The 15,596-nt window shown below is 41.6% G+C and overlaps 10 protein-coding genes across 13 annotated transcripts; all 10 read left to right on the top strand.

The window, feature by feature from the left end:
- Nucleotides 1-21: 21 nt before the first annotated feature.
- LOC145707432 (TGF-beta receptor type-1-like) lies at nt 22-2,069 on the top strand. Its single transcript, XM_081784957.1, has 5 exons — nt 22-340; nt 382-1,302; nt 1,345-1,502; nt 1,547-1,876; nt 1,923-2,069. The coding sequence occupies exons 1-5, from the start codon at nt 55-57 to the stop codon at nt 2,055-2,057; spliced, it is 1,830 nt and encodes a 609-aa protein (XP_081641083.1). The 5' UTR covers nt 22-54; the 3' UTR covers nt 2,058-2,069.
- A 62-nt stretch (nt 2,070-2,131) lies between these two features.
- On the top strand, nt 2,132-2,805 carry LOC145707443 (translation machinery-associated protein 16-like). Its single transcript, XM_081784969.1, has 3 exons — nt 2,132-2,503; nt 2,546-2,628; nt 2,673-2,805. The coding sequence occupies exons 1-3, from the start codon at nt 2,173-2,175 to the stop codon at nt 2,781-2,783; spliced, it is 525 nt and encodes a 174-aa protein (XP_081641095.1). The 5' UTR covers nt 2,132-2,172; the 3' UTR covers nt 2,784-2,805.
- Nucleotides 2,806-2,826: 21 nt separating this feature from the next.
- Nucleotides 2,827-4,853, top strand: LOC145707441 (protein FRA10AC1 homolog). 2 transcript variants are annotated; one of them, XR_014134753.1, is made up of 5 exons: nt 2,827-3,171; nt 3,215-3,342; nt 3,386-3,482; nt 3,522-3,718; nt 3,762-3,903. XR_014134753.1 is itself a non-coding variant. In XM_081784967.1 (5 exons), exons 1-5 carry the CDS (start codon nt 3,665-3,667, stop codon nt 4,718-4,720), a joined length of 885 nt encoding a protein of 294 aa, XP_081641093.1. In that variant the 5' UTR covers nt 3,528-3,664; the 3' UTR covers nt 4,721-4,853. The 2 variants fall into 2 exon arrangements, 1 of the variants encoding a protein (XP_081641093.1); XM_081784967.1 differs by lacking the exons at nt 2,827-3,171; nt 3,215-3,342; nt 3,386-3,482 and adding exons at nt 3,969-4,169; nt 4,216-4,405; nt 4,447-4,853 and having other exon boundaries at nt 3,528-3,718; nt 3,762-3,927.
- An 18-nt stretch (nt 4,854-4,871) lies between these two features.
- Nucleotides 4,872-5,885, top strand: LOC145707442 (signal peptidase complex catalytic subunit SEC11A-like). Its single transcript, XM_081784968.1, has 5 exons — nt 4,872-4,997; nt 5,042-5,114; nt 5,164-5,249; nt 5,291-5,413; nt 5,465-5,885. Exons 1-5 carry the CDS (start codon nt 4,902-4,904, stop codon nt 5,675-5,677), a joined length of 591 nt encoding a protein of 196 aa, XP_081641094.1. The 5' UTR covers nt 4,872-4,901; the 3' UTR covers nt 5,678-5,885.
- Nucleotides 5,886-5,909: 24 nt separating this feature from the next.
- On the top strand, nt 5,910-7,322 carry LOC145707438 (E3 ubiquitin-protein transferase MAEA-like). The gene is made up of 4 exons (XM_081784963.1): nt 5,910-6,684; nt 6,725-6,832; nt 6,877-7,045; nt 7,096-7,322. Exons 1-4 carry the CDS (start codon nt 5,924-5,926, stop codon nt 7,231-7,233), a joined length of 1,176 nt encoding a protein of 391 aa, XP_081641089.1. The 5' UTR covers nt 5,910-5,923; the 3' UTR covers nt 7,234-7,322.
- On the top strand, nt 7,258-8,218 carry LOC145707445 (ubiquitin-conjugating enzyme E2 variant 1-like). Its single transcript, XM_081784970.1, has 4 exons — nt 7,258-7,415; nt 7,457-7,550; nt 7,593-7,698; nt 7,746-8,218. Exons 1-4 carry the CDS (start codon nt 7,330-7,332, stop codon nt 7,883-7,885), a joined length of 426 nt encoding a protein of 141 aa, XP_081641096.1. The 5' UTR covers nt 7,258-7,329; the 3' UTR covers nt 7,886-8,218.
- A 28-nt stretch (nt 8,219-8,246) lies between these two features.
- Nucleotides 8,247-10,007, top strand: LOC145707157 (TLC domain-containing protein 1-like). Its single transcript, XM_081784647.1, has 6 exons — nt 8,247-8,356; nt 8,422-8,522; nt 8,576-8,764; nt 8,815-8,950; nt 8,998-9,239; nt 9,279-10,007. The coding sequence occupies exons 1-6, from the start codon at nt 8,277-8,279 to the stop codon at nt 9,317-9,319; spliced, it is 789 nt and encodes a 262-aa protein (XP_081640773.1). The 5' UTR covers nt 8,247-8,276; the 3' UTR covers nt 9,320-10,007.
- Nucleotides 10,008-10,172: 165 nt separating this feature from the next.
- LOC145708039 (uncharacterized) lies at nt 10,173-11,656 on the top strand. 2 transcript variants are annotated; one of them, XM_081785656.1, is made up of 5 exons: nt 10,173-10,269; nt 10,355-10,554; nt 10,605-10,759; nt 10,807-11,146; nt 11,222-11,656. In XM_081785656.1, exons 1-5 carry the CDS (start codon nt 10,174-10,176, stop codon nt 11,352-11,354), a joined length of 924 nt encoding a protein of 307 aa, XP_081641782.1. In that variant the 5' UTR covers nt 10,173; the 3' UTR covers nt 11,355-11,656. The 2 variants fall into 2 exon arrangements, with proteins under 2 accessions (XP_081641782.1, XP_081641781.1); XM_081785655.1 differs by having other exon boundaries at nt 10,804-11,146.
- A 4-nt stretch (nt 11,657-11,660) lies between these two features.
- LOC145708038 (protein kinase C and casein kinase substrate in neurons protein 1-like) lies at nt 11,661-13,346 on the top strand. Its single transcript, XM_081785654.1, has 5 exons — nt 11,661-11,769; nt 11,813-12,056; nt 12,119-12,708; nt 12,752-12,942; nt 12,984-13,346. The coding sequence occupies exons 1-5, from the start codon at nt 11,690-11,692 to the stop codon at nt 13,058-13,060; spliced, it is 1,182 nt and encodes a 393-aa protein (XP_081641780.1). The 5' UTR covers nt 11,661-11,689; the 3' UTR covers nt 13,061-13,346.
- Nucleotides 13,347-13,503: 157 nt separating this feature from the next.
- Nucleotides 13,504-15,590, top strand: LOC145709645 (endophilin-A3-like). 2 transcript variants are annotated; one of them, XM_081787332.1, is made up of 11 exons: nt 13,504-13,521; nt 13,612-13,720; nt 13,807-13,831; nt 13,876-13,961; nt 14,091-14,317; nt 14,359-14,566; nt 14,611-14,677; nt 14,721-14,819; nt 14,859-14,976; nt 15,021-15,101; nt 15,147-15,590. In XM_081787332.1, exons 2-11 carry the CDS (start codon nt 13,650-13,652, stop codon nt 15,230-15,232), a joined length of 1,068 nt encoding a protein of 355 aa, XP_081643458.1. In that variant the 5' UTR covers nt 13,504-13,521; nt 13,612-13,649; the 3' UTR covers nt 15,233-15,590. The 2 variants fall into 2 exon arrangements, with proteins under 2 accessions (XP_081643458.1, XP_081643459.1); XM_081787333.1 differs by having other exon boundaries at nt 13,876-13,979; nt 14,148-14,317.
- The last annotated feature ends 6 nt before the right edge of the window (nt 15,591-15,596 follow it).

Below are 15,596 nucleotides of genomic sequence, written 5' to 3'. Positions count from 1 at the left end.
TCAAAAGTAAAAATTAATACACTTACATTGAAATCAGATTGTTTTCTCGATGTTATGAGTGTGTTGTGCGTTTGTGACCAGCCTGACTGCCCCGAGACTGGTTTTTGTACGACCGAAGGCACTTGCGTTACGTATTATACAGATGGAGGCTCGGAGAGAAGATGTCTAGATCATGACAATTTGCTTCACCGCGGCGTTTGCGCGTTTAACTCGATAAAAGGTTCTTCAACCCATGTTGACTGCTGTAAAGAAGACTTGTGCAACAATGTAAAAAATGCCGTTTCCGAATCTAACGTTTCTATTTACTCCGACCAAGCAAACGTTCTCAAACTCGTTATAAGTATGATGCCAAAATAGTCACCAGCGTTAACTTTTACTTAGGTATCTGCGGCGGTTTTATAATCGTTATTCTCTCCGTAGTTGCTATCAAACGTAACTGTCTCGGTCGAGTGAAAAATCTTCTGAAAAAGCATCACAGTAGTGCAGAAGAGCGAGTCCCGTTGGAATCAACTGTGGATCATGCGAACACGACGACCTCGGCGATTGATGAGACTTCTGGTAGTGGACAAGGTGACCCAGAAGTGCTCCTACGAACAATTACAAAGGACCTTGGCAAGACATGCTTCACAGGACAGCCCATCGGAAAGGGACGGTACGGAGAGGTGTGGAAAGCGAGCTTTAAAGGACGAACGGTCGCGATCAAATGTGTGAAGTCTACAGAAGGAGAGTCCTTTTATCGAGAAACGAACATTTATGCGACGAGTATGCTTCGCCATTTGAATATTTTGGATTTCATCGGAGCGGATATGCGTTCTTGCGACCATGGATACACAGAACTGCTTCTGATTACTGCTTATCATCAGCTTGGAAGCCTCTATGACTTTCTTCGAGTCGAAAAGATCGACAAACTCATCGCCGTCCGTTTACTCAACTCCGCTCTCTCTGGCCTCGTCCACTTGCACTGCGGTATTGATGGCCACTCGCCCTTTGGAGATCAGAATCAAGGCAAATACAAAGTTGCCATCGCTCACAGAGATATCAAGTCGCGAAATATTCTCGTGAAAAATGATCTAACATGTTGCGTCGCTGATTTTGGAATGGCAGTTAAGCGTAATCCAGATGGAAAAGCCGATTTTGGCAATAGCTTTCCCAAGATTAAAATTGGAACTCGCCGCTACATGGCACCAGAAATACTGGCTGAAACAATCAATTTAAAGGATTTCACTGCCTTTCAAAGGGCCGATGTCTATGCTCTTGGCCTACTCATTTGGGAGATTACTCGATGCATTCCTGTTGGAGACGGTTTGTTATTGATTGTTACTTCTACAAATATCTCCTTTTTAGATGAGGGCCTATTTTACGAGCCAGCGTTTTTCGACGTGGTCTCTGCAGATCCGCAATTTCAAGAAATGGAAAACATAATCTGCGACAGAAAAATGCGGCCAACTCATAATCCCAAATGGAACTTAGATTCAGCAACTCGAATCCTAGCCAAATTGCAGGTTCGAGATATTATTCTGTTCACGTGTTTTTTTAATCTATTTAGGTTGACTGCTGGTGCGACGATCCCTCCTCGCGGCTCCCAATGGTCAGAATAAAGAAGACTGTCGCGAAGCTTGAATCTGACTTGATAGAGGATATGAAAGCGGCTGGCACCGATATTTGCGAGTTTATAGCTTCCAAGAGCTCTTTATTCCTCAAAAATCAAAAAGAGCGAGAAGAACAGACCCTTCGCGAAGAACAGTTGGCGGAAGAGCAGCGAAAATACGAAGAGCAACTCAAGCGCAACGTGAACAACATGACCTACTCGTACATTCCTCAGGACTATTCTCAGTATCGTTCCACCTTCCCTCAACCTGCCTATCCTCTGAACTGGGTGAGAACTGGACTCTTCTCTCGGCGATCTCATATTCCGTTTTTAGACTTCTTCAACTTCCACTCCACTGCAACATTACCCGATGCCTTTCCATCCCTCCACCAACTTTTTCACGTCAACGCCGAACGACGATCAACAAAACAGGACCCCTCTCTTCCCCAAACAAGCGCACCCTTACTGAATTTCCTATTTTCTGTAAAAATTTTTCTCCTATCCAGATTGCTTCCTTACGTGCCTTATTTTCATTGTGCAAATAAATTTCAAGTCGAATTATTTTTCCTTGTTTGACTATCAGAATGAAAACGACGGGCAAAATTCAAAAAAATGCGAAGAAAAAATCCCCACATCCTAATTCAAGAAAAGCTTTAAAACTGGCTGGTGCGAAAATACGCGAGGAACGATTGCAGCTGAAAGAAGACCGAAAGGCAGAACAAATTGCCGCCAAAATATCGATGTTTAAGTGGTATCAGGATGAAATGCGCGAGCGACTTGTAGACTTGAAGGATTTTACCAAGGCAGATGCACAGGACTTCTTCAGAAAGTATCTGCATAGATTCGACGAAGAACTCAACCAAATAAGCGAAACTAATCAAATTCTCAAACGAAAAACAACAGGAAGTAGATTAGGTATTTTGGATCAACTTTTGCTCAAAAATAAGAATTTTAAAGCAAACATCAACGCCCTAGTTCTTAAAGAACGGCAGCTTATTGATTCATCTGGACTGGAAGGCCCAAACCTTTTTAATTTCAAGGTGAAGCAAGATTATTTTGCCGGAATAAAGAAACATTCTTACAGAGTCTCGAAGAATGGTTAGAGTGGGACGGGGAATTCGACTCGATGCCGCGGCTGAAAACGAAGAAATGGACGACCCAGGCGCTTGATATTAATTCTTCTGTCGAATTATAAAGCCCAAGCGTACCAGTGCCCGATTAATTATTCTTAAATTTAGATGTCCAATGAGCAGTCGCTGGATTTTTTGCAGAATTTGACTACGTCCGAGGAGTCTTCGCAGAAGACGCAAAACGAGACCGCTCAGCCCCAGCAGAAGTCATTCCAACAAAGACCAGTTTATCAGCAGAACACTCATCAACTGTCAAGAAATCAAATCAAGAATCAACAAGCCAGACAAGCTCTCAATCAAGCTCGACGATTAGCACCCGCTCTTGATCAACAGATTATTCCACCGCTTCAAAGTGGCATTCAGTCTCAGCCCGTTTCCGTTTTTACCCTCCTCGCGTCCCACTTTTCGCTTATCGGAGAACGACTAAAAGACATTTCAACAAATATTGAAACTGTAAGAAACGTTGGAGCTATTACTTTTCGATCGTATCTTTAAGCATCTTCAAAACGGCGACGTACCAAACATCGATCGAAGTCTTGACACTCTTTTGGATACTATTCTTTACGTTTCCAACGTCCTTATTCTCTTATTCAAGTCTATTCCGGAGCTGGAGCATCCGGAAAGGTTACGAGAAATATAATAAAGCGTCTATTTATGAAAATTTCAGTCCGGAGAACGTCCATAAAGAGCTCATCAACCTCGCAGTCTTTCACTTGAGTGCCGCGCAAATTCAAAAAGTTCCCAAAGTCCCAGTCAAACTACAGGTACATCCTTCACATAGCTTAAGAATACTATCTTTTTAGGAACAAATCGTCACTAGGCCGCAACAGCATCATCAACAAACGACCTTACATCAACAACAGCTTCAGCAACATCAACCGAAGCAGCATCAACAACAACAACCAACGCAACAGCATCAGTCACAGTATCAATTCAAAAACTAATCATGTCGAGATCTTCTCATTACTCCTCAAGCAAATTTATGAAAAAACTGCCAAGCGTAAGGCTGTGACATAATCAACAGACGCTAACAGAGAATTAAGGAGTCAGAAAACAACCTGAAACCAACTAAAAGACGCTTGAATGGAATGCCGATCGAAGAACCTGTTGAAAAACCAAAAGTAAAAAAAGCAGGGATGAATATTCAGAGTGCTTTTGATCGTCATAAGACTCTTGTTAATAACTATCTATCTTACCATGGCAGTGCAGGTAAATTGTTACAGCAAGGCAACGACCAGCACAAATTATAGGTAGAAAGGCGATGCGACCAGACAAGACAAAATTCAAAAGAGACATTGACGTGGTAAAGGAGAACCACAAGTTTTTGTGGGAGGACGGCGACGGTGACGAAGAGAATCCAAAGTCACTTTCGTGGGAACAAAGAATCGCGAAGAAATACTGGGACAAGCTGTTCAAAGAATACGCAATAACGGACTTGACTTACTATAAAAGCAAGTTTCAAAACCATGAAATAACACAACTAAGCGGTTTTTATAGAGAATCGCATTGCATTCCGCTGGCGCATTGAAAAAGAAGTGATCGAGGGAAAAGGCCAATTTATCTGTGCACAGAAGAAAACATGTTCCGAAACTGAAGGCCTTAGAACTTGGGAAGTTCCGTTTGGATATGCTGAAAACGATAAAAAGAAAATGGCACTTGTCAAAGTTCGACTCTGTGCCGAGTGCAGGTTCGATTACATTTTAAATCTGATAAGTAAATAATATTTAGCGCAAAACTAAATCATAACACAAAATATACAGAAATAAGAAGAGCGAAAAATCGCGTTACGCTCTTGCAAGAGCAACAGGAGGCTATTACAAAAGAACAAAACGCTCTCGCTAGGAAGAAACGCAAGGCCGAAGAAGAAGCAGAGGTCAAATCTGATCCTGATTCCGCCAAGAAGCGCAAAACAGACAGAGAAATTCAGCAAAAATCAAGGAAGACGAAGAGGAACTCGGCGCCGAGGAAACCGATCCAGATGCGATTTGGAGCAAGCCCGTAAACGTCGAAGAGGAGAAAACCAAGGAGCAAGAATACGATGAGTTCTTCCAAGATTTATTTTTATAAAAATTAACATCTCCACTTCAAACTTTCAATCTGAAATCCCACTCTCAACTTAATTCACATAATTATTCCTTGGATTTTCATTTTAATTCTTTCTTCGTCTCAAAGGATAGATTTAGATGCTGGGATTCATATCAGACTGGTTCCAGGGTGTCTGGGAGTCGGACACCTTCTCAGACGTCCGGCGGATGAACAAACGTCAAGTTTATTACCAGGTTGGGTCCAAGCCCTTTTTCGTATCTTATACGTCTCATTTTAGTTTCTTAACTTTGCGATGATTGTGTCCTCCGCTCTTATGGTCTGGAAAGGTCTTTTCGTCTTATCTGGAACAGGTAGAGTCATCATTAATAAGCAGATTGGTACTTGAGCATTCATTCTCAGAGTCGCCTATTGTCGTTGTTTTGTCTGGCTCGATGGAACCTGCCTTTTATCGAGGCGACTTACTTTTTCTGTATCACGACCGAAAGGTGAGTTTTTCTTTGGCATCATCCAGTAATCAGATGATAAGGAACCAATTGATGCCGGCGAGATTGTTGTCTTCAAAATAGAGGGTAGAGATATTCCGATTGTGCACAGAGTCCTGAAACGTCACGAAAACACAGAAACTGGCGAAGTCAAGCTTCTTACCAAGGTAATGCTGTTTACCTGTAAGTTATCGGCTATAACGTAATACCAATCATAGGGCGACAACAACAGTGTTGATGATCGAGCTCTCTACAATCGAGGCCAAATGTGGATCCGGCCGAAGGACGTCGTCGGACGAGCAAAAGCGATGGCTCCGTATGTCGGAATGGTCACTATTATAATGAATGACTATCCGAAGATCAAGTGGGCCGTTTTAGCCATATTAACTGCGCTCACTCTTCTTAATAGAGAAGCGCAATCCTACCTTTAAATTTTAAACATTGTTAAGAACAATTTTAGCATATTCTTTTCTTACTGTCCTTTTGTGTCTATTAGGTCTTATTTTTTAACCTTCTGGTTTGTGCAATAAATGGAAATTCAAGACTGTCCTACGTTAACTCCGATCTTTACTGCTTTCTGCTGCAGAGTTTCAAATTTAATCTCATCTAAGTCAAAGTTCAATATATTGTCTACGAAAATTCTCAGGCAGTCTTGATTTTTTAGTTCTCGGAACAAAATGGTCAGCTTCGATGAAGCTACCAACACTGAGGACTGCATTCGTGTCCAGGAGTTCTCTCTTCTTCGGGTTCCCTATGAAACACTGAACAGAAAATTCCGCGTCGGACAACGTATTATCGACAAAGAAGTCACGAATATGAACACGATCATTTCGGAAATAGAGAAGCTTCGCGACAATCCAAAAAAATTTGCGAAGAAGAAAGCTGAGTTTAAAAAGAAGCTTGATGCTGCTCGAGAGCGCGTCAAGAAAATATCCATGTCTCAAAACAATGAGTGTACTGCTCTGAAGAACAGATTGAATCATCTTCAGTCATTTAAAAGTAATCTTCAATCATGGAACACGGATCGATTCTATCGCCAGCTGACGGAGTATCTTTTCCAATTTGGCTATCAAGAGACGTCGCTCAAACTTGCCCAGATTCTTAACTTGAACGATCTCGTCAACGCGAACCTTTTTGTCAAAATAACAGACTTGGAAGCGTCGCTTCGGAAGCAGTCCACAGCAGAGTGTCTCGCCTGGTGCGCTGAAAATAAATCGAGGCTGCGTAAGATCAAGTCGCGGTTTGAATGGGAACTCCGTCTTCAGAACTTTATAACGCTGATAACAGAGGACAAACGAATCGAGGCAATGGAGTACGCTAGAAAATTTATGACAGACCTCGTTCCCCAATCTGCCAAGTCGACAGAGCTAGGACGGGCGATGGCACTTCTTGTTTTTCAGCCGACCACACATGTTGGCGCATATAAAGCTTTATTCAGGTACATGCTCCTCTGTGACTTTTCTCTATCCATTATCTAGCGAAGACAGATGGGAGTTTCTTTGCCAAATGTGTCGCAACGATGTTCTAAGAGTTCACCAAGTTTCGGATGTTTCCGTTTTTGAGGCGACTTTAGAGGCGGGATTAAGGTGCGTAAAGATGAATCAACTTCGATTAGTTTACTTTGATTAAGCTCTTTAAAAACACACCAGTGCTACTCAAATTACCATCAATCCGACTCGTGCCCCGTTTGTTCTGTCTTCTTAAATTCAATTGCAAAACGGCTTCCGTATTCTCATTGCACGCAGTCGCAATTCATCTGCGCTGCTAGTGGGGACGATATAAATGAGAACAATCCTCCGGTACTAGCTCTATACAAGCCCTGACCACTTTGTCTTATCTTAAATTGAAGCTGATGCTGCCCAATGGAAATGTATACGGCCAACGTGCAATCAATCTCCTCACGAATCCAGCAGACGATACAATGACTTGTCCACGAACAAATGAAACCTTTTCTAAGTTAGATTTTAAAAAAGTATACCTTCTGTAAATTCTCTTCTCTTCTCTCACTTCACTATTTCTATATTCAAATTCAATTTTCGACAACCATTTTCAACTAATCATTAACCACCAAGAGCTCTTGTATATGTCGTGTACTGTCCCTCGGAACTTTCGACTCCTAGAGGAGCTTGAAGAGGGTCAGAAAGGAGGAAGCAGCGACGGAACTGTCAGGTAGGTAGACGCTTTAGATTATTATTTCAATTTTTTTGTAGCTGGGGACTCCAAGATGATGATGACATGACTTTAACAGACTGGAATGGAACAATTTTAGGTCCAGCTAAAACGCCATTCGAAAATAGAATTTATGTGAGTCCAACAATCCTCCTTTTTTCTGATTGCTTTTCTTAGAGTCTTAGAATTCATTGTGGCAAAAACTACCCTTCACAAGCTCCGGTTGTCACCTTCGTCAACCGTATAAACCTCCCCTGTGTCAATCAAAATAACGGCAGCATTGGTAATAATCCACTGAATCTCTTAGAAAACAGTTTGAAATTGTCTTAGACATCAGCAAAATGAGCTCCCTGCGACCTTGGCATGCGAGTTACACCATGAAGACTGTCCTGACTGAAGTTCGGCGACAAATGACTGATAGAACTGTTTTCAAGCTCAAGCAGCCGCCAGAGGGCTCTTGCTACATGTAAAAATGCAACACTGACTTCGCCATGTTCTCAAGCTTCTAAAATTAAAAAGAGATATTGAAAAAATACTGTCCAAGTTCGATTCCGTATTCACCCCGTTTCACCAATTCAAAGAACTGTAATTTTATAGGAACTCCCAAATCTGCAATAATTGACATTCTCTCATACTCTCTTCAATGCCACCACATGTCAAACTTCTAGCACTTCTTCAGCAGTTAATCGATTCTCCGCGGAAATTCGTTCACATTTCTCTTGAGTTTATTTTTTGATTACCCGTGACGTTAACAAAAAAATTATTTTCACTTATTCTATTACTCGACTAAAATGATTTTCTCTACAAAAGCATCTGACACTTCGATCATTAAGACACGAATAGAATCGAAAAGTAGCGAACATGTTTGGCCTAACTATAATGTGGTTCTTGATTTGGATCTACATCGCGAGAAATTTTCATCATATTATGGCTACTCTAGGGAAGTGATCACGAACTCTTTGTTGAAAACAGCAAACAAAAATAGGCTTCGCATCACAAAAATAGGCGTCAAACATACTCCAAGAAAGATTCAAGCAGAAGTTGATCCCATAAGAAAATGGAAGTTTGAGAATACACGGACCTCGCTTATTCATGCTATCTTAGTAGGTTAGTATACAAATAAGATAGAGCCAGTAGCTAGAATCAACAACTCTTTCTAGGCGTTTGGGCAGTCGTGCTTCTGATTCGAAACCCCGCGCTCTTCAGAGATCTGAACAATTACGATCAAAGTGTGATGCGAATGGCATGCTGCTCCTTTGGGTACTTCCTTTACGATGCCATAGACATGATCAAAGGAGCTGGCTTCTCGAAATCACTTGATCTGTTGGTCCACCACGCAATTGTGTTCGGTGAGAATGAAGGCTTTCAAGAGTTCCAATCGAGCTGTTTAAACTTTAAGGTCACTTGTTCTACTTGGGCCACCACAAAGCGCTTGTTGGTGGAATTGCAGTTGGACTGGCCGTCGAACTAGCTAACATTACTCTTCATATAAGAATGATTTTGAAAATGTCTGGCCGCAACCCTAAAAACTCCAGGTTCGAATAATTGAAAATGGCAAAGTTTATATTCCTTCCAATTTCAGCTTCTACTCAAACTTCCGATGGTTGAACCTTTTGTGCTACGGTGGAGTGCGTTTGATCTTCCACACTCGCATCACAGCCCACACTTGGAAGTTCTTGAACGATCCCGAGCACCCTTTCAACACGACACTCGTTTTCATCTCCATTAATATTCTCAACCTGATGATTGCCGTCTTTGCCTACCGATTAATAAAAACCGATTTTCTCGGAGGCTGGAAGAAGTCTGCTGGCGAATATGCCACAGGTAAGAGTGTCATCGCCATTTCCGTTTTTGACCTTTAAGATATTCGCTACGACACCGCTGCAGAACTCAAAGAAGACTGAAAGTATTGCTTCTACCCCTCGTGCCATCAAAATGCCTTTTTCTCACATTGTTCTAGCTTTTTATCCTTAATATTTAACACCGCTTTATTTCTAAATTATATCCATTTACTTCATCGCAAAGCCTCTTTCTGCTTTATTGATACTAATTACCTTTTCACCTTGGCTAAAAGGCTCTTACCCTCTAGCAAGTCTTGAAGAATCACCACTGAAATACGAAAAGTCTTCATTCACTTTCTTCCTTTTGTACAGCTTTCTCCTATCACCTGTAACCGACCTTCCCTTCCTCCAGCTTCTCGCACCCTTAACATTGTGTTCTTTCCTTTTTTGGGTTCAGCATTTCTTTCAACAGAAAATAACCTCATTTTACATTTACCTATTTCATAACTGAAACCGTTGTTTATTAAAAGATGCTTACTGAAAGTGAGCATTAACAATCAGAGTGAAAGTCAGGAACCCCGTTTTAATTTCCTGTTGAACAAACGCTACTTTTTTTGGTAATACTAACTCTCACGACGATTTTATTCTTTTAACATGTTCCAAGTCACCTCAACCGTTAAAAACAGCGTAATTCTAATGTAGTATTACACAGCGCTTCTAGTGTTTTAGCTTATAAGCGCTTTTGTCAATTTTCACATTAGCTCATAAGACAACCACTTGAATAAACGACTTTGAAGACTTTGATAAAAAATGACTCTTCGATTTATTTTTCAAAATAAAAATCCTCGGGGGCAAATAAAGAGTGATTTATATGCGCTCTGATTAGAATAGCAAATATTTCCACGATAATTAACAAATCTTTGATGGGTCTAAAGAAATTAGCTTGTTTGAGAAGTCTTAATTTAAATTTTAATAGAATGGTGATTGAGAACGTTTTGGAGTATGACAAGGCGATAGAACAGTTCAGCCAAATGTTTCCGAAAATATCTCCCGAAGGAATTGAAAAAATATTGACAAGGGATAAAAATAGTTATTTGATTTCTACTTATTATCCACTCTCTGTCTCTGACGAAAGCAAAATTTATATCCCACATAAAGCGGCGCAATGATGGTGATGTAGAATCAACAATGGAGATGCTACTGGCGATTTCATCTGACGAAGAGAGATTCGTTCCCTTATTTGAAGTAAGCGAAGACTTGACAGAAGTACCCGATGACTCTGTGCAGCGACGATTAGTTAGTAGATCCCCGAGGCTTCCCTCATATCGAGAGGCCCTTCAATGTCCTCCCGTGGAAAGGTGCATTCCAGCTTGTCTCTCATTGCTTACTCACTCATTAATAAATTCAGTGAGCGTTTACGACCGCCTATCATAGGAAATCGACTACCTGCGGCACCCCCTTCGATTCCTTCCCCTTCAATTCGATATCTTCGCGCTAGGAATTCAGGGGAGACGAACTCCTTCGGTCGACATGCCAATCATCGAGAAATCACTCAAATAGAAGGTTTTTTAATCATGTTCTTCGATCATGATTGTTAATTATTTCAGAAGATGCACATCTCGCACGGCAGCTTCAGAAAAACGAAATCTTTCAAACGAGGTCGCGCAGTAGACGCTCACGTGGCCGTAGATCATCGGATCGTTCGCCCAGTCCGACGCATGTGTTCCTGTCCCCATTCCAGGCTGGATCATTAGGCAACGATGCGGGCTTTGGCGGGCCCACGATTAGTTCCTCGGAATCGGGCTCAAGCTCTAGCTTCGGATTTCTTCCAATAGACGAGAACTCAAACTCGCCAGCGGGCTGGGTGGCTAGTGCCTCTACGAAAGATGCGCGTCCGAAGGGAAAGCAATCTTTCACAAACGGCCTCGCCAGCGTTACAAATTGGTGCAGGTACGCCAGCAAAGCATACAACGCGTCAGCGATTTGAATGTCATATTAAATTTTATGCGAAAACCAGCTTTTCAGATCAAAATTTAAAAAGCCAGATAATGGAACTACAAGAGATTGCCGCTCGAAGGTGATGGGAAGTACGAATCGCAGTTTCTCACTGTCCGAACAAAATGACGAAATCCTGAAAGCGCCGGAGTCAAAAAAGTGATCGACGCAGCATTTGTTTTTCTACCTTTTTGCCTCATTTTAACTAATGTCACGTTTATTCTTTCAACACAATGACCTCCTCTCAGAATTATCTCCTCTCAGCGACCTCTTCTTCATTCTTCTTCTAAATACCAATTAGAATTGTCATAATTTATGTACCTTTTAGCGCATCGCATTCAGTTCCTTTTTATGTCCACTGATCCCCTTCCGAAATGATCTTATTGATGAGCATTACTGTTGAACAAAAACTCGCTAGAACTTAACAGGAGGCTCCCAATGTGCATCAAAGATACACCCGAAACATTCCTTCAACTTTAACGCAAATATTTAAAGAACATGTCGGTCAAGGAAAAGTCGAAAGAGCCTCAGCCTGTCAATTTCTGGGAGAACGGTGGCTATAAGGCTGATTTGGACAGGTGACCCTCATTTGTAGTTTTGCTCTGACGCTTTGTGATTCAGAATAAATGGAGACATTGAACATGCAGCTCTTTTTGCCAAGTGCATTCAAGAGCGGTCCGTGATTGAGGCCGAGTACGCTAAGAAGTTGACAAAGTGGAGGGACAGTTACTCGGCTCAGTTCAAGAAGACATCTCTGTACGGTACTCATCAGGGCGCCTGTGAACAGATTTTGGAGACGACGCAGCCTGTCATCAGGATTCACGAACATATGTCAAGGGCTTTGGTGAACCAATGCGTTACCGAGGTAAATACCACCGCGCCACTGTTATTCTAATTGAGGGGAATTAATATTTAATTATGATTAAGACTAACGAATGGAAAAAGAACACCTACAAGCCGAAAGTCTTTGGCGGATACAAGGAATTTGAAGATCTCGAGAAGGATTTCGCCAAAGCGCAAAAGAAGTGGAATAAAGTGAACGAAAAACTCGCAGCCCAAAAGAAACACTATCACAAACTTGTCGCCCAGAAAGCAACAAGTGATTCGGCAGAATCGGAAGCAAAGACTGCCGACTTGAAGGTATCGGAGGAAAAGTACAAAAACCTCCTGGTGGAAGTGGAGCAAATGGCACCTATTTACGTGGCGGAAATGACGAGAATCCACAAGCGATCGCAAATGTACGCTCAAAAGAAAATTGAGTTCCTCTCCTCGCTGTTCCGAGATTACGTGAGCATCACCGATTTGTCCAAGTACGACCAAAAACTGGCGGAACAGACGAGGATGGGCAACGATGCGATTAACAGCATCAACATTGCCGCAGATCTGGAGACTTGGAACGTAAAAGTCAACTTTGGCAAAGATCTGGTTCTTCCTGACTTCGAGCCGGAAGAAAACAAGAATTCAGCCGTTAACGCCAACGGAAACAATAACAACGGAACAATCAAGAGCACCAAAAGGTTAAAAACAAATGCGGAATTAAAACAACGAACTGACTTTTAGTATCAAAATTGACGACCCTGGAATCGAGCCTGTTCGAAAAACATCGGGCACGGAAGTGCGCCGCGAGAGCTTCGATGGTTCTTCTACCCAGAAAGTCTACGCTCTTTACGATTATGAACCAAAATCTGGGGGCGAGTTAAAACTGACCGCTGGAATGGAGTTTATGAAGCTCAGCGCCGCCGACGAACAAGGTTCATCTTTACCTGAAAATTTATTTTTACTTCGTTTATAGGCTGGTGCGAAGGAGTGACCGCTAGTGGCGAAAAGGGTCACTTCCCTTCAACATATGCGTCTCCTGTTTTGCCTTAAAGACATTCAATCCTCTTTCTTTCCACTGTATAGATATAATCCCCGTAGTTTGTAAGCACCACTGTTACTACTGTTCCTTACTTCTTCCCTATCCAGAATTCTTCAATCTTGCGCGATAACCTTCAATACTACTGTAAACAGAAACTGATCTTCCCAATAACAATCTCGCTCTCAGCCTTTTTCTCCAAGTAATCATTTACGCACCTTTTCTTTTTGATAATTACTTGATTATCCGAATGCATCACTTTTTCCTTTCGCTAAAAATAAATTCCTTTATTGAGTCGAATCTTTTTTTCACCATGTTTCCCAGTTGCCCATCTTCTCCGAAAATCGCTTATTTTTTTTGTCGAGTCGATGTTCAGAGAAGTCGATAAAAACGGGCCTAAGATTAGTTAAACAGGATTTTTAATGCAGTTGTAATGCATTAAATTGTCGATTAAAAATCCTTCCTTAGCGGACAGGTTATTTGGTTGCAAATTTAAAGCTCTTAATTTTCGGGCGTCTGAAAGACAGACGAAAATATTTATTTGGCAAATGTCGACCAATATAAGATGATTATACTAAAAAACGGCTTAAACCTAGACGCGTGATGGACGGCCTAAAGAAAACGTTCGGAAAAGCGAGTCAGGCGCTGACAGAAAAAGTTGGAAATGCCGATAACCTTGCTGGGTCAACAATTGCATTCTGCCATGTTTATAGTGTTTAGCTAGCTAATTTTTCTATTTTTTGTTGATCCCTCCGAGCAGAACCGAAATGGACCCAGCATTCAAGGTGAACAAGTCTTAACGCTTTCTCGGTCCTATATCTGTTCTTAGGAAATGGAGAGGAAAATGGACGTGACGCAAAAGTCGACTGTTGAGCTGCTTGCCTTAGCGAGAGAGTACTTGCAGCCCAATTCAAGAAAGGGATTCGATTCTAAGTGAGTATTTGGTGCGGGCCGCTACTCGAATTGTAGTGGCGGCTCTTTTCGGTGTCCAACGGTGCTCCGTAAGGACTAGGTGCATCATTCGACTGTGCATCCCTGGCGTAACATGCGCGGCCATCTTATGACTGGAACTAGTTACTCCAAAATTACTCACGGAAATAGACAGCGCCCTGAGCAGCTAGAAGAGAAGATGGGCAAGATGATGCGCCGTGCGGGGCTGGAGCTAACAGAGTCAAACTTCGGAAACGCACTCACCGTTGTCGGAGAGGCGATGAGTCAACTTGCCGACGCCAAAAATCAACTTGACGACAACGCTAAAGCTGAATTCCTAGGTAATCTCATCAAATTAGCTAAAATTAATAACAGTATTTAGATCCGCTTCAAATGCTTGTTGATAAAGACATAAAAGAAATTAAAAAGCAGCGAGAGAAGTTACACGGAAGGAGACTTGATTACGATTATCGTAGAGGAAAATTGAAACAGGGAACAAAAGGTGTCACCGAAGAGCAAGTCACGCAAAGCTACGAAAAATTAGAAGAGTCAATTCAAATCGCAGGAACTTCTATGCATAATTTATTGAGGTACTGATTTGTTTTTATCACTTTACCTGTATTACTTTTATTAGTAATGACATCGAACAAGTTGCCCAGCTAAGCCACTTTGTCCAGTCCCTCATCACCTTCCACGAAGAGGTAAAAAGACCGATTTAATTAGAAAATTGAATATTTAGCTAAGTGTGCGGAAACGCTAAGACCAGTCTTGCAGCAACTCAACCAAAGACAATCCTCAATTTCCAGTGCACCTGTCCAGCAAATGGCCAACATCACTCTCAAGGTATTGTCTGTCCCGTAAAAGATTTTCTTTATACTCTAGCGTGATCCTATATCGACATCTCAGCGCGATCCATTCGAAACATCGGCCTTGAAACAACACCAGCCAGTTGCACCGGCAAGGACGCCGAGCAATGCTCCTAGAAAGCCTTCTTGTAGAGGTAGTCTCTTAAAAAATAACGTCTCGTTCTTATCCCTATTGTAGCACTGTACGATTTCGAGCCCGAAAATCCAGGGGAGCTAGAATTTGCTGAAGGCGATATAATTCATTTGACTAGTCAAATTGGTAATAAAATTTGCCGCTATGTCGGGAAATTTTACACACTTTTAGATGAGAATTGGTTCGAAGGTGAAATAAATGGAAAGACTGGTTTCTTCCCGATAAACTACGTGACAGTGCTTGTTCCACTCAACTAGATAGCATCATTCTTATACGAAAACCTCAACACAGGCTCTATCTTTGCAGAGTCGTCTTCTCGACATAATTATTCCTTCTCGAGTGATTTCAACCTGTGCTTGTCCAATATAATCTATGAAAAATAATAAAAAGTGCATTGTCGACGCCTTCATATTTTATTAGAGCTATTTTTCGACGTTTGCTTCTTTGTTGCAGCTACTGATTTCCGACTCAAGTAACATCTCAGCATTAATCATTGACCGCTACACCAAAAACGCAATCCAGCTTATCAATCCGTATTTGGCAATTTAGTGCTTTAATGTTGTAATTATATCATACCTTCTTATGCTAATTAAATAACTGCTAATAAAAGTACATAATCAA

This window comes from Oikopleura dioica, chromosome XSR, assembly GCF_907165135.1.
Source record: "Oikopleura dioica chromosome XSR, OKI2018_I68_1.0, whole genome shotgun sequence".
Classification (NCBI taxonomy): domain Eukaryota; kingdom Metazoa; phylum Chordata; class Appendicularia; order Copelata; family Oikopleuridae; genus Oikopleura; species Oikopleura dioica.
The sequence above is the reverse complement of the archived record's forward strand: the minus strand, read 5'-3'. Positions and strand labels throughout refer to the sequence as shown.

Coding starts and splice junctions, on each gene's coding strand:
- LOC145707438 (XM_081784963.1), top strand. CDS start 5,924: ATGGTCAGCTTCGATGAAGCTACCAACACTGAGGACTGCATTCGTGTC. Junction 6,685..6,724: donor GCATATAAAGCTTTATTCAG/GTACATGCTCCT, acceptor TCCATTATCTAG/CGAAGACAGATGGGAGTTTC. Junction 6,833..6,876: donor ACTTTAGAGGCGGGATTAAG/GTGCGTAAAGAT, acceptor ACTTTGATTAAG/CTCTTTAAAAACACACCAGT.
- LOC145707157 (XM_081784647.1), top strand. CDS start 8,277: ATGTTTGGCCTAACTATAATGTGGTTCTTGATTTGGATCTACATCGCG. Junction 8,951..8,997: donor CGCAACCCTAAAAACTCCAG/GTTCGAATAATT, acceptor TTCCAATTTCAG/CTTCTACTCAAACTTCCGAT. Junction 9,240..9,278: donor TGCTGGCGAATATGCCACAG/GTAAGAGTGTCA, acceptor TTGACCTTTAAG/ATATTCGCTACGACACCGCT.
- LOC145708038 (XM_081785654.1), top strand. CDS start 11,690: ATGTCGGTCAAGGAAAAGTCGAAAGAGCCTCAGCCTGTCAATTTCTGG. Junction 12,709..12,751: donor ACAATCAAGAGCACCAAAAG/GTTAAAAACAAA, acceptor ACTGACTTTTAG/TATCAAAATTGACGACCCTG. Junction 12,943..12,983: donor CAGCGCCGCCGACGAACAAG/GTTCATCTTTAC, acceptor CTTCGTTTATAG/GCTGGTGCGAAGGAGTGACC.
- LOC145707432 (XM_081784957.1), top strand. CDS start 55: ATGAGTGTGTTGTGCGTTTGTGACCAGCCTGACTGCCCCGAGACTGGT. Junction 1,303..1,344: donor ATGCATTCCTGTTGGAGACG/GTTTGTTATTGA, acceptor TCTCCTTTTTAG/ATGAGGGCCTATTTTACGAG. Junction 1,877..1,922: donor CTGCCTATCCTCTGAACTGG/GTGAGAACTGGA, acceptor TTCCGTTTTTAG/ACTTCTTCAACTTCCACTCC.
- LOC145709645 (XM_081787332.1), top strand. CDS start 13,650: ATGGACGGCCTAAAGAAAACGTTCGGAAAAGCGAGTCAGGCGCTGACA. Junction 13,962..14,090: donor TACTTGCAGCCCAATTCAAG/AAAGGGATTCGA, acceptor TCCCTGGCGTAA/CATGCGCGGCCATCTTATGA. Junction 14,567..14,610: donor TCTATGCATAATTTATTGAG/GTACTGATTTGT, acceptor TACTTTTATTAG/TAATGACATCGAACAAGTTG.
- LOC145707443 (XM_081784969.1), top strand. CDS start 2,173: ATGAAAACGACGGGCAAAATTCAAAAAAATGCGAAGAAAAAATCCCCA. Junction 2,504..2,545: donor AACAACAGGAAGTAGATTAG/GTATTTTGGATC, acceptor AGAATTTTAAAG/CAAACATCAACGCCCTAGTT. Junction 2,629..2,672: donor CAAACCTTTTTAATTTCAAG/GTGAAGCAAGAT, acceptor ACATTCTTACAG/AGTCTCGAAGAATGGTTAGA.
- LOC145707445 (XM_081784970.1), top strand. CDS start 7,330: ATGTCGTGTACTGTCCCTCGGAACTTTCGACTCCTAGAGGAGCTTGAA. Junction 7,416..7,456: donor AGCAGCGACGGAACTGTCAG/GTAGGTAGACGC, acceptor ATTTTTTTGTAG/CTGGGGACTCCAAGATGATG. Junction 7,699..7,745: donor TCAAAATAACGGCAGCATTG/GTAATAATCCAC, acceptor AAATTGTCTTAG/ACATCAGCAAAATGAGCTCC.
- LOC145707442 (XM_081784968.1), top strand. CDS start 4,902: ATGCTGGGATTCATATCAGACTGGTTCCAGGGTGTCTGGGAGTCGGAC. Junction 4,998..5,041: donor AACGTCAAGTTTATTACCAG/GTTGGGTCCAAG, acceptor GTCTCATTTTAG/TTTCTTAACTTTGCGATGAT. Junction 5,414..5,464: donor AAGTCAAGCTTCTTACCAAG/GTAATGCTGTTT, acceptor TACCAATCATAG/GGCGACAACAACAGTGTTGA.
- LOC145707441 (XM_081784967.1), top strand. CDS start 3,665: ATGTCGAGATCTTCTCATTACTCCTCAAGCAAATTTATGAAAAAACTG. Junction 3,719..3,761: donor TTATGAAAAAACTGCCAAGC/GTAAGGCTGTGA, acceptor CAGAGAATTAAG/GAGTCAGAAAACAACCTGAA. Junction 4,170..4,215: donor GGACTTGACTTACTATAAAA/GCAAGTTTCAAA, acceptor CGGTTTTTATAG/AGAATCGCATTGCATTCCGC.
- LOC145708039 (XM_081785655.1), top strand. CDS start 10,174: ATGGTGATTGAGAACGTTTTGGAGTATGACAAGGCGATAGAACAGTTC. Junction 10,270..10,354: donor AAGGAATTGAAAAAATATTG/ACAAGGGATAAA, acceptor TCCCACATAAAG/CGGCGCAATGATGGTGATGT. Junction 10,555..10,604: donor CAATGTCCTCCCGTGGAAAG/GTGCATTCCAGC, acceptor TAATAAATTCAG/TGAGCGTTTACGACCGCCTA.